This window comes from Hippoglossus hippoglossus, chromosome 10 (assembly GCF_009819705.1).
Source record: "Hippoglossus hippoglossus isolate fHipHip1 chromosome 10, fHipHip1.pri, whole genome shotgun sequence".
Taxonomy (NCBI): domain Eukaryota; kingdom Metazoa; phylum Chordata; class Actinopteri; order Pleuronectiformes; family Pleuronectidae; genus Hippoglossus; species Hippoglossus hippoglossus.
Window position 1 is genome coordinate 19923483 of NC_047160.1, and position 14348 is coordinate 19937830.

The 14348-nt window shown below is 43.6% G+C and overlaps 1 protein-coding gene across 6 annotated transcripts in view; it reads right to left on the reverse strand.

Annotated features, from left to right (window-relative positions):
* Positions 1–14348, reverse strand: part of enox2 (ecto-NOX disulfide-thiol exchanger 2) — a 166042-nt gene that overhangs the window by 16897 nt on the left and 134797 nt on the right. For all 6 annotated transcript variants that reach the window (XM_034598335.1, XM_034598334.1, XM_034598331.1 and 3 more), the window contains 4 exons: positions 11648–11881; positions 10054–10266; positions 6672–6778; positions 2230–2344 (listed from right to left, as the gene is read on the reverse strand). In XM_034598335.1, coding sequence (XP_034454226.1) covers positions 2230–2344; positions 6672–6778; positions 10054–10266; positions 11648–11881 — 669 coding nt within the window. The remainder of the gene's footprint in view (positions 1–2229; positions 2345–6671; positions 6779–10053; positions 10267–11647; positions 11882–14348) is intronic.

Consider the following 14348-nt stretch of genomic DNA (forward strand, 5'->3'; position numbering starts at 1 on the left):
ATATTTGCAGTCCTGAGTGAATTACTCCTCGTTCATTTGAGTTTCAGCACAGTAATATTGCAGAGGATCATGAGGGGGTGAGCATTATTCATTCAAATTCAAACTGTAACGGCAAAATGGTGGAGCTCATTTTTACCTCATGCTCATTTTCAGGTGTTTTGAAACACAAAAAGGCCAAAAAATTTCTCTTGATAGATATCCGCTGATAAAAATATCTCAGCTGTTTCCTCTGGGACAGAGTATTTCAGGCAAAGATCTTGTCTGTCTAAATTAGCAAAGTAGTAGGATGTGATTGGGTGAAAGCTGCACACAAAACTGTTGAAATGAAATTATTTTCGGTAACCAATGCTCTGAATTTGCTGCTACTCTGATTTGACCCTTTTCTACTTAGAAACAGTGGCTTCATGTCAAGGGTATTGTATTATTTATAGCCTCCCACAATCTGCCAAATTTCTAACTCTCCTACCAAACAAAAAATAATTCTCAAGGTGCGATGTTGTCACGCTACCAGGAAATTGTCATTTGAATACTCCCACCTCAGATAATAAAACACCTCCAGTATATTAACACAGACCACTGAAAGCGGTGATAATCCCAGAGAGTTTGGTCCGAGAGCTCTTTACTGCTCATTTTGACCTGACCTATTAAGCAGAGAGAGGAGACAGTGGGAGTTATTATTATATGAGACCTGCTCAGCTCAAGAGACGTCCAGTGTTATCAGCTCGGCTCTCCCCCTGTGGACCTCGAGGGAAAGCTCTTAGGGAAAGTGCAATACACCGACTGGACTTGGGAGATAAGCCCCATCTTGTGCCAGTCTATGCGAGTGTGTGTGTGTGTGTGTGTGTGTGTGTGTGTGTGTGTGTGTGTGTGTGAATGTGCATGAAAGCGTGTCTGGTTAGGTTTCGTGTGGGTGTTCATGAGTGCTGCCTGCAGTCTATCATGGAGGAGCATTGGCAGTGTTAATGAACTCTTGCTGGGTGAGTGTGTGTGCGTCCGCGCCACGTTTGCGTGTACTTTTCTCGCGGCAAAATGAAGGTTCGAGGTGAGGAGAGTATTGATCTGAGAGCCTCATCAGCTCGGTGTGAGGAGATGTCAACCGCTTGGCCAGATTCTGAGCAATTCCCCTCCTGTTACATAACAGGCGCGGTATCGACCTGCAGGTATCCGCACGCACGAGCGCACACACACACACACGCAGACACACTCACCCAAACCTTTAGGTATACATTCACGCATATGAGCAGTTTCTTTTGCTTTCTATTCTGTAAGAGTCGTACGCAGAACATCGATTGACTTTCCGAGAGGCTGAAGTCATAACGCAGGTGTGTTCAGCCGCGCAGGTTGATGTGTAAACATGCCCCTTCGCTTAAAGGTTAGTGAATAAAGGGGTGTAACTGTCGGCTTGTTAACACATTTACCAGAAGTGTCACATTAACACCCGTCACCTCAGCCAATGCTGCGGCATCCAGTGAGATGACAGGTCTTGGACAGCAATGCCAATGACTGATAGTTAAATAGCAAGTTTGCTATTTAGAGCTGCGGCTTTCAGGAGCTCAGGACTGTATTTACATACATTTGCATGCTGATTAGAGGAGCTGTCAAATTAGCAAATGGCAGAGATCACAGTGATTAACAGGAGAGAAGAAAAAGTACATGACAAACGCAAAACAACACGGAGAGACGGCAAATAACACAAGATGAGCGATAACGTCACGCGCGGTGGTGACGGTTGTAGCATGTTGCCGTGGTGACTACTCCAGACTTATTATAGTGGGGATTGAGAAGTTAGCGGCACTGTTAGTTTTTGTTGCTTCAGCAAACACAAAGAGGGTCCTCTGAGGGGAAAACACAAGTTTATGGCACTTTAGTGGGACCCCAGTCTGAAATTAGACGGCAGCTGGCAGGTGTGGACAGACTCACACTCAAACACACACACACTAATGAGTTGTTGTGTGCACTCACAGGGGTGGACTTGGGTGGATGTCGTTCAGCAGCTACTCTCAACGTCAACCCGGTAAAAGGGTGTTTGGTGTACACATCTTGATACACTTCAAATATTTTTACTTAATTTATGCGAAGCTGGGAGACGGTCGTCCGATTCTGACATTTCAGCAAAACGCAGCTGTCTCCCTTGGTTCTGAAACACCTCTCTGTTCATCCTCTGGAGATGTTGATCAGTCGTCCTGTCGTTTTGACAGGAAGTCTTGAACTGAGAATGCGTTTACATACCAGAGTCCTCAGAGTCTTTGCTGTCAGGCATGTCCTCCATATCGTCGTCCGACATCTCCATCTCCTCCTCTCGTCTGATGCCCATCAGCTGCTCGTTGTGCATGTTTCTAATCTCCTGAAAAACACAACAGAAAGACGGGCGGGTCAGATCTGCAGCATCTCATGGGGGGAAGCACATTTTTACAGGTGCCAGGTGGAGTAGTAGATTATCAGTGATGCACCTCTTTGATCCCACCGTTGTTGTTATGCATTAGGTGTAAGGGAAACTTAGATGAGTGCAGAACAAAGGAGTGTGGATGACTGAAGATGAAAAGGATGGTCTCAGAGACGGGGCTCAATTCCTCCGGCATAGCAATAGGGCAGATGGCAGCACAAATGCAGCCAGACCCCACAGTTTTGTACTTCCCTCTTCTTGTTACTTGGATAAAATGCAGCTTAGTGAGTATAAGACAAAGACGACCACGGCTCCAATTAAACACGTCAAAGCTTGAGCAGATCCAGGGGTGGGGCCAGGGGGCACTAGTCCCAGCTGAAATCTGATTGGCCTCTGTCCTGCCAGTAGTCTTACGGAAAAAAAACTAGTAATGCAAGGATGTTGGACGTATAATTGGCCCCCCTGTAAATTGTGGCCCCTTTTCGGCCCTGTGCCAAAGCCCTGTAACATCTAGGAACACCAGCATAAAGTATAAAATACCAACCTTCCCCGTTTCATTTCACCATCACAGAGAGACTCGCTAATGACTACATCTGTCGGGAACACCAGGAACCAGAAGCAGGTTTCAAAACGGTTTAAAGATCAAGGACAACACAGTGAATTGGTTTGGCTGTAAATGAGACCGAACCCTCCGGGTCTGTGTCGAGAGAGAAGCAAAACAAACAAAATCTTTGTGATACATTACACACATTGCACCAAACCGTGGCCATGCTCTCTGTGAGACTCTGTGCTCGTATGAGGTTTTTAAAAACCATTCAGCTTTCATTTCCTGTGGAGAGTAGGTGTTTGAGCTACAGTGGTGCACACGTGTCAGGAAAAAGATCCAATACTGCAGGAGCAGGAGAGTAGAGGGCACAGTAAACTACGCTGTAAGGAGGCAGACACTGATAACTCCCTTTTCTTTCAGAGGGTTGAAGGTATATTTAGCACTTTTCCAGTCTCATTCACATTCTTATATTCTTTACGCTGAACTTTTTCTGCAGTTCAATATTTTGCCCAAGGACAGTTCATACACTTTGGACTGGAAGAGCCAGGAATCGAACCACCGATCTTTGGGTTAGTGGACGACTCACTCCATCTTCTGAGCCACATCCAATCACAAGAAAAATATCCATGAAATGTGAGTAAACCGCCGGCACTGAGAGATGTAAACGTGGGTAGATTGCAGAAAAAAAACAATAAACGGATTTTTTGTTTTATTCGAACAAAATATTTTTTAAATACTTCACATGTTCTCAAGTATTTATGACCTTATTGAACTTTGCCATTTTACTACACTACAATATACAGCATCAAAACTTTAACAAAGTGGACATAGGTTATGCAGAAAGAAATCGAAACACGACTGGGACTGAGTCAATATCATCTTTTCAGGATATTTGTCCCATCTGCAAAATCGAAATGAGCTCATTTACTGTGTTCAGTTTCTGAAGTGGTTCATGTGGTGAGATTACTTTCCTTCATTAAATGGGAGATTTTTACTTTAATACAATGGATTTCCACCAATCACAGCCTGCTGCTTCTCATGGTCAGAGGTCATTAGGGTGGATTGACAAGGACCTAACGTTTACAATGGTAAATAACACAAGTCAAAGAGATAGAGGATATACTCACTCTACAATTTAAGTACACACTGACCAGTGGATGGAGACGTAGGTTTCTATCAATTCAATATTCACAACAACAGGCTGAGAAATGCACCTGAAAAGCTAAAGGGACCAAAAAGCTGTCCAAGAGTAAATAAACTTCCCGCCATCTGTCAGCTGACGTTATCAGCCTGAGCCCATGGCGGAGGTCAAACAGGTACTCTACACACGCACATAGACACACAACCATATGGTGTGTGTGTGTGTAGGGGGCCAACCTGTGCACGCTGACACGTCAACTGCATACACACAAGCATAAGAACACTGATAGAGGGAGGCAGCTGTTATCCGATTCTGCCCGGGAGCTGCAGCTTCTCAACACTGCTGCTTGTTCTTTCTATATTTCACCTCCCGGCCAGAGAATCATACTGAATATACAATATGACTGAGAGAAACACTGGCTGTCTATTTGATGATAAACTACCCCTGAGCAACTGCACTTACTTACCTATGCTCTTTACACTGGCCAGTGGCTGCCGGTCCTACACACTGCAGCCTCTGAGGCATGTCTGCAGAATATGATCGATGTGAGATCAGCGATCCTGAAATATTTTAACGGATCAATATTGGGTGAAATAACACAGATCAAAATCAGATTGTGTTATCGCTGCAGTCTGCTGTGTTTCACTTCCCTCATCCTGCTGGTGTTTAAGAGCAGGGCTCTACAGTGCAACATCGCGCCGCATAAACCAGTGAAAATAAGCGCATATGAGTGTGAAATATTAGTGAGTGTGAAGCTGTCGGCCAAAAGTCAAGTTTAAAACGATTACAATAAGCTGAGGGCTACCGAACACTGTGGAGCAACTGTGAGTGGACCTGCAGAGTCAGGTGATCATTATGTGCAGGTTCTTCTCAATTCTTCTCTGAATGAATCCTTTCACTTACAAGTCATCATTGTTAAAATAGAAATATTGTCTCTGGGATGATCAAGACACACACACACACACACACACACACACACACACACACACACACACACACACACACACACACACACACACACACACACACACACACACTTTGAAAGTCTATTCTCACTGCCATTAGAAAGTGTGAACCAGCTGGATGAGAAGAAAAAAAAAAGACTACAGAGAGAGTTTGAACCACAGCATCACGTAAAAGATTTTCTTCACTGCGACATTTTTCTGAATGAGGACATTTTCGGCAGCCGAGTGTCCACCCACAGTGGATTGCTGGTCATGCTGTACTCCCTGGTGTGTGCAGTGTTCACACAGAGGCTCTACAAAGGAAGTCTGAGAGAGAATGGAAAGATCCCTGAGGCCTCTGCCATCCACAGTTCTTAATGCATCCTACTACAGCGTATATATAAATATATATATATATATACAAAGAGAGAGAGAGAAAGAGAGAGAAAAGAAAGAGAAGAAAGCGATTCTCAGATGAGTGGATCCCTGAGAGACCCTCAAGGTCTGAGCAAGGAAAGACAACATCACAGAAGTGGTCTTTACCAACTCACTGTATTTGCATATAAACACGCATCATTCAGCCTTCTACATACTCACTGAGTTCATGTTAAGAGGCTTAGACACAAGCTATTATAAGCATTAGTTCATACAAACAGCTGCTGCAGTCGGGGGGTTAATGTTCAGATTATTTGGGACTATTTTCATGATGCTGCAAAAGCTGTGCATTTAGAGAAACATGTTTTATTTCCTTTTCAACACCTACCTTTGTGAAGTTTTTGTACAGGTGCTTCTGCTGTGTGAGGTTCTGTTATTACTGTGTGTGTGTGTGTGAGACTGAATCAAACCGTGAGCTGTTTTTTTTTGGATACAGAGGTTCAAAGACACTTACCAATCTGACATGATCATATATGTTCCATTAGACCCAGGACGACAACACACTCCAGACCCTCTGAGTGCTACATGAAAGCGACGCCCTCAATAACCCCAGGCCTGTGCAGTTGCCTTCGTATAGCACTTAGAAATACCATGAACAGGTTGACTGAGGGTTTTTCAGACACGCCAGACCCTTTGTCATTACACACAACCCATCATCATGGTGATTAAAGCTCCATTAGACAGAGAACATGGTGAGCAGATAGTGGATAGCAAAAAATGCTGGTAGATTTGAAAATGAATATGCTTTTATGTTTCATTATGTTTCAAATGGAAATACATTTGCAGGTGCAGGGGGAGAAGGCTTGTACAGATTTACCTGTGTCCTGGACCCCCTTTGATATGGAAAACTCACCCATCAGCTCGCATCCCTTCACGAGGGAAGGCAATGGTGGAGGAGGGGGAGGAGAGGGAAGATGAGGGGGGGGGGGGGGGGGGGGGGGGGTTGGGCCTGGGAGTGTCTGGATCTTATACTGGTGATCAGGCACCTGCTCTCCATGCTGGCTTCAATCAAAGTACTTACTGTAAGGAGGAGTTTGTTCTTTTCACTTCTGATTTGTTTTCTCATTTGTGTCACTTAAAGTGTCAGAAAGTGGCCCCGACTGTGAGCAGTCTAACGATCAGTGGAGAAATAAAGAGCCTTACAATGAGACAGGTGTAGAAGAGAAAAAGGGGGGAAAGTCTAATCATGTGAACAACAGAGTGAAATCAAAGTGTACCAACCTCGGCTTGTTTGTGCCACATGTCCAGGTTCTTGCGCTGAGCTTTGGAGAAATGGTCCCATGCCTTTTGTTTGGAAGCAGCTTGGAATACAGACACAATCTGCTCAACTGTGGCGGGATGCAGGGAAGGACCAGAGACCATCCAGAGACAGAGAGAGAGAGACAGAGGGCAGGTGGGAAGGAGCAGAGGAGTGAGAAAGTGGAGTCAACTAGGGATGTAAAGAACTGTGTGTGTGTGTGTGTGTGTGTGTGTGTGTGTGTGTGTGTGTGTGTGTGTGTGTGTGTGCGCGCGCGTTCCATGTGTCTGCAAGTGTGTGATCTACTTACCGGCTGATGCCTGCACATTATTTTGTGGATGGTTGGTCAGATGTGTCCCACACGCAAAAACTTGACTTCAATAAATCATACATTCTTGCAACATACTTGAATTATATATGACAAACTGACTCATACAGAATAAAGACCTTTAAACTGTAGTTCTGCTACAGCTGACTTGACCTTTATTAGCCAGGCTGGTGGTTAGGCTCCACAGTAGAGATGGCAGTGATGATCTGTCAACCACTTTCGTTTAGACTTGAGACTGGTTCCGATTTTTATTTCAACCACTGATATTTATTGGGTATTTCGAGACAAGCAGCAAAGCAGCAAAGGGCTGCAGGAGACGTCCATCCTCTGTATGCAGGGTGCCATCACTAGGAGGTGAGCTAGCTGGTGCCCAATGACTCTCGATGATCGTGATGATCCTCTGACCTTTATTCTTATGCCATGATGACACTGCCGTTTGTTGTTTTGAGTGCCTTGAAAACGACTTGCAACGAAATCTGGTCCATCTCCGGATGAATCTAAATCAATGAATGGATTCAATCGGCACTCACACCCGGGTCAAATGATTCTGCAGTTGAATCAGGCTTTAATCGGCTCAGGCTCTGATCAGCAGTGATGGGAATGGGAAACCCGGGCAAACATGATAATTTGGCAGGAAGCGAGACGAGAAAGAGCCTCAGTTGTTGGTGAGTTCATAACGTCGAACATAACACAAAGGGGGGAAAAGAGAAAGGCAAACTCCTCTTCTGTCAATGGGAAAGGAATCATGATAAGCTTATTTTATATAGATTCTGCTGTCTTTAATATACCAACTGTTACAATGCTAACATGCTAAACATGGATTGTGAAAGTGGCAATGTGCCGCTTCACTTCACTACAGCAGCCGGCTGTTAAGAGCCTTGCCCAAGGACACCTTGTTGAAGTAGCACGGTATTTTCTTCCCTGTGCAGATTTCTCTTTTCTTTAAAAAAATGCACTAAAACAACCTTCAGTCCTCGAAGGTTCCTGCTCCAGTAAAGTTGTAACAAAATGACAAAGAGGGGAAACTTTAACTTGACCTTAAATGGTTTCCTCTGGTCGTACGTGTGATGTCTTTGAAGACAGCTGCTGTCCGTCTACATGTTCCGTGACAGTTTCTGTATGTTGTCATGTGTGTGGTCATGCAGGCCTGTGTGGGTGGTCTGTGTATCCCAGAGGACCTAATGTAGACGAGAGGAGTCAATAAGACCGCCAGCTTATCGTGTGTTTGCTGAGCAGAGAGAGCGAGAGAGAACACTGCAGGGATCAATAGCATCTTCCCTACACCCTGTAATCTGAGGGAGCACGTCGATGGTGAAGGAAGAGAAGAACAGTGCAGGCACACTTTCGGAGCTGTCAGTTTGTATGAAGTACTGTCTATTATGCACACATGAATTTGTATTCCACCTGTTTTCAAGATGGTAGAAAGAAGCTGAAATAAAGCTTTTCAGTGATGTTTGTGGATTATTTTATATCTTATTATTCCAATGTTTTGAACCGTACAATTTTAATTTCCTGCACCTTTATTGTAGATCTCTCAAGACCTGGGTGCATGAAATATAAATATACATGTATGGTGAGACACAACCATAGACTGTATATGAAGATGAATGGCAAGACTACTCCCTTTGAGTGGAGCCAAAGTGTCCTGATCACCCCCTGGTGGCTGGTTGCAGTATAGCTCATTAATCTCGCCTCCTTCATGTTAGTGGATGGGACATGGACCAAACTAAAAAGTCAAAGAACACGTCAAATGCTGATGGTTTCTGTCTTTTTATGTAATCTTTATCACACTGATGTTTGTTCAGGTATTGATTTTTTAAATTTCTTTTAGATAGTTATTTGGTGCTATCAGAGGGAGGTGAAATTTCATGATTGACAGCGGAGACTGACTCATGAATGGACCGTTCGACCTCAGGGAACTGACCCTTTAAGATGACAAACTGTACTGCAGAGACACAACTCGATGACTCGCCAGGCTGAATTTACGTGATTCGGACAGAGAGTTGTTCCCAGTTGAAAGTGACCTCATAGGAGGTTTCTCTCTGTGTTATCATTAAATTACCAGTAATGCACCAACCGAGGGAACCGTGACTCTCTCACCAAACAAAACAGCCACACACACCCTCTGTCTACACATTATGTTTATTATCTACCTAATAAACAAAAAAAAAAAGAAAAAAGGGATTTTCAGTTTGAGGATGTTTACATCCCATTTAAAATGCATGTGGTGGGATATGTGGAGACAAAGCGCCGCAGGCTGTGGTGCAAACCAACAGCTGCACAGCTGAAGCTGCCAAAGGTTGGAGCTGTAGGAGCAGTTTAAGTTGCCTTCAGGCTTTTATAAACCCAAATGAGCTATGCATGCATATACTGAACATGTTCGGCCTTTGCTATATTAATGCTGTGAACGTGTTGGGCTACTTAAGACTTTAAAATGAGGGTAAACTGAATAGTTCTGATCTCTGGGCTTCTCGTTATCCATGTATGTTAAAAAATATACCAGTATTTTATATCTTGGACGGAATGATGGAGGAGCGGGACACCACTGAAACCTTACAGTGATATTCAGGATGTCATGTTTAGGAAAGAAATTCAACTTACCTTAATGCCAGCCTCCAAACAACAAATTAGCACCAAACAATACGGCCTCCACGAGACTATAAATCTGTAATAACCTTTATATCCACTGTGCATCACTTAGGTATTTACAACCGTGTACACCCCTGCTCTGTGCATCATGTGAGAGTTAATGAGCAGCTGGGAACAATATTATACTTACGTTTTACTGGATTTCACTTCTCCAGGCACAATTTTGCCTTGTAGCCTATAAAATGTGAATGAGGTGTGTGTGTGGTTCTAAAATAAGGAAACTTACACCTACAAGGATTGGAATCAATTGCATCCTCCTCCTGCACATGTATGCATTAGAGTTATGCTAGCGGCTCTAAATGAGTTAGCTCTCCCAGAGTGATCCTGACCAATAGGATATATTTCATCACACATCCAAGTCTGTCGAGTGTGTGTGACAGAGGACTCACATTGAGATATTATGCCGGAGAGGGCCGTCTTGAACTTTTCTTTCGCCTCCTCCATCTCCTTCTCGTGCTGACTCTTCTCGGTCATCAGCCGGCGGATGTGGCTGTTGGACGACTGGATCATGGAGTAGAAGTTGTTTGCGTTCCTGCGGTTGACTTCGCCTCGTTCCAGCCAGGTCAGGAGCACACGCACCGCTTCATGAAAGTTGCCGTCGTCTAGGCCGAGAGGTGAGCAGATATAGAAAGAGTCAAGATTCTGTTGCGGTATGTAAAAATAAAATCTTTCCTCTTATTGTTCCGGGACACTTGTGATGCTGAAAGCAACAGTTGCTGAGCTGAAATCATTTTCAAAGTGAAGATTTCAGTCATGATGTATAAGTAGTTAAAATATGCCACAGATCACAGGTTTGTCACATAATAAACATCTGATTACAGGGAACTTAAAATAAATATAGAAGCATGTAACACAGTGTTATTGAGTAAAACGTAGAAGTAAAGTTAGAGATAATATGGAGAAGGTGACACTGAAAAGATGAAAAACAGAGAAGGAACCAAACACGGCTGTGATACAGGATCAAAAGAATAAAATATACATTAAATATATAACAAAAAAACAACATTATAGACCACAGTGATGCCTGAGAAAAGATGTAGAGGTGGTCTGAACAGAAGAGCCTCTGTTGAGCTTCTTGTCATCAAAAGGTTTGGAGAATATAACTGTCACTGAAAAATGCTGTCGACGGAAGATTCAGTCAAACAGTGAATGCAAATCTGCAGTAAATAGCCAGTGATCAGAAACAAAACCTTGGCTAAAACAACATCGCACAGTTTTTCTATTTACACCAGCGCCAAAGAGGGAAGAGCTGAGAAAAGACACACGCAGATGGTAGAGAGGCATAAAGTCACAGCCATTTTGTTATCGGGCAACTGTGAGTGAGACCTGGAAGTGTCATTGCTCATTAGCGAGGCGAGTTTATTCAGCCAGAAACTTGACAGAAAGCTGAGGAGACATGGCAAGTAGAGCAGAGGGGAGAAAATGGAAGCCATAAGCAGAGAGGAGCGGGGGGGAAGAGAGAGGACGAGATGAGAGGGACAGGGGGGGGTGCAGAGGCCAGAGGGAACCGATATATACTGTGTTTTAACAGCCTTCGTGTTACATCCTTAAAAACAAATTCCCTGAATTTGTTAGAACATCAGAGAATCATGTCAGTTTTACCAGCTTTAGTTAGGGACTGTTCCTGTTATGTCTTGGCTGCTCCCTGCAAGTGCACTCATACACACACGCACATTAACACACACGCACATTAACACACACGCACATTAACACACACGCACGCACACAAATGATTACCTTTCCCACTACCTTGTTAGTGTGGGGTCTGCATGAATTACAATGGCACTACGGTTGGTTCTATTTTCACTCCAGTTTGCTCATTAACAACGTGACAATTACAATTTGTTCTCTACGTGAAAACGCCCTTAGCGTAATTAAAACAACATTTTCTCCAGCATTTCAAGCTTTATCTCCTCCTCTCTGTTATGTCTGCGATATACGATATACATGTGTATTTATCTATACTTGGCCATGTCCACCAACCTTTAATCTTGTCCCCCAGCTGGCTGCACTCGTGCTCCGAGTAGTGGACGATGGGAGGGGGGGAGGGCGGCCGGAGGCGATCCTCCTCCACTTTGCGCCGGTGCCTCTCCTCTCTGGCCAACATTCGCTGGTGACACTCCCACTCGTACAGATCGTCTCTTGCCTGAGCGAAGTCCACGTGAAGACGACCAGTGTCTTTCTTGTCCGTGCTGGAGCCCAAACGGATACGATAACCTGGGCAGACAAAAGTTTGAAAATTAAAAGCAAAAAAAGGAGATGAAAGGGAGATGGAAATGGGAATAAGTGTAATATATAATATAAGTCTAATGGGGAAGAAGCAGATGGGGCAGCAGGGAACTTACCAATTAAAGTGAGTTAATCTGTCTCCTCAGACAGTTTGATGTCATTTTCACAGTGTGATTTGCAAACTGCAGGTGTTTAAATGCCTCTAATTTCTTTTAAAGAAAATACTTCAGACTAAATTTAGCTTTTCAGCCATGTTAGCAGCACGACTCTGCAGGTGGCACTGGTGGTTGGTCCACTAGTTTTTCCTAGACTGAAATATCTCAATGATTACCATAACATTACCATAAAACTTTGCAGATTATTCATTATCTCCAAATGATGGAGCCTATACCTGCAAAATAACGGCCGTCCCATTAGCCTCTGCTGAACTCTGTGTGTCTGCAGACTTCTTGTCCCGTCATTAAATGTTTGACGGCAGAGAGCGACAGAAACAAAGGGAGGGAGAGAAATGACGTGATAAAGATCAACTGTCAGATTCAGACTGAGCGAGACACAGTTATGTGTTTTTTCACTTTGGATCTCTGCAGCAGCGCGAAGCCCGAATGATTTTAATTTCTGACAACTTCACACATTCAATTCACACGTTTTATTAATCTATGCTCATTTTTCAGTGATTTGGCAAATATATGTATATGATAATCGCTGGAGTCTCACACTTGACAGCTCACAAAATGAAAGAAAAGCACAAACAAAATGAAACAGATCCACAGAATTGGAGACAGTGTGCAACTTTTTAATGCAAATGAAAAAAAACACGCCTGGAGGTGAGAATCTGATGAAAATTCACAGGAAGCAACAGGGAAAATAGGAGCCTGAGACAGAATAGTAACACAAATGAGTTTTGGTCTGCGTGTTGTGGGGGAGTTTTTTTTATAGCAAATCACATTCCATCGCCTTTCATAACACCAAGGAGGTTTGTTTATTTGTGGGATAACACAAAAAATAAAAGAATATATTTCCATAAAACTTGGTGGAAAGATGGAACATAGGCAAATGAAAGAACCAAATAAATTTGGGCAGGGATCTGGACAAAGGTTTCGATCCAGAAATGTTTTTATCACTTTCTTTAACATTGAAAGCAAGAGCATCTTTTTGTGTTGTTTTTGTGAAATGCGACACAACGGGTGAGTTGACAAGACACATTTAACATCAGGGGGCAAACGTTGGATATTATCTGCAGTGCGACAGCAACAGGTAAAAACAAAAAAACAAGAAAGATAGAAGGAAAGTTAATGTATTAGATTAGTGTGTGTAGATATTGTGTTGTGTAGATTGTGTGTGAATGTGTGTGTGCAGGTGTAGAACTAAGTATAAAAGAAACCCAAAATGAAAAGTCAAATGGGGGAGGAAAGAAGACTGAACTGGGAAAAAAGGAGGCGTTTTTTGACATTTTCACAGATTTCCCAGGGAATCATTCATGGATCTTGATGAAAAAGAGCAGCACTATTTAGGTGAGAGATATCTGAGTGTGTGATGATGCAGCTTCACTGAAATAAGGAGGACTTGGTGCAGGTATTGGCTCTACTGAGTTGCCATTGTGGTTTATATTGAGACCATTTTACAGATAACACAGAAAATGAATGAGCACAATATTTTATTAGGGTCTACTTCTCTTCAAAATGTCCTATTTTGCTTATTGGATGACTTTCAGAGGATAAACTATCGCTGTGGGGGGTTATAATAAGAAGGCCTGCATAGTTCTGTCAATACACAAGAGCAACTTGGGGAGGGAACTGACTTCTCATCCCCCCCCTCCTCTCCTCACTACTTCCTTCTTCTCCTCACTCTCTGCTCCGCACTCAATTTTCTCTAATGGTTGGTCGTAGATTTAAAGTGCAATCACGCCCATTTTGGGATTTAATTGGTTGAAATGATCAGAGAGAGAGAGAGAGAGAGAGAGATAGAGAGAGTGTATTTTGTGTGTGTTTTTGCGAAAACACACGTGCGTGCGCTCTTGCTGGACGCAGTAATGATGCCCACTGCAATTCACTTAGGGGCCCAACAAGCTCTCATCACAGATGAAGAGGGGAGGCCGAGGCACGCCAGTGCAAACAGGAAAAGAAACGAGTGAGGGGCTTAGGCGGTTTCTGCTTCAGTCCGCTCTCCCTGCTTCAGGCTCCCAATCTACCACTACTTCAATATTTCATATGAGGAGATCTCAGTGTGTGTGTGTGTGTGTGTGTGTGTGTGTGTGTGTGTGTGTGTGTGTGTGTGTGTGTGTGTGTGGGGGGGGGGGGGGGGGGGGTTTATGGGAAAACTGCACAGCTCTGTCATCTGGCTATTGAATGGACCTCAGCTCCCACATGTCACTGTAAGAATAAGAGGCAGAGAGGCATAGGATCTCTCATTTGCACACACACACACACACACACACGCACAAACACACATGAACACA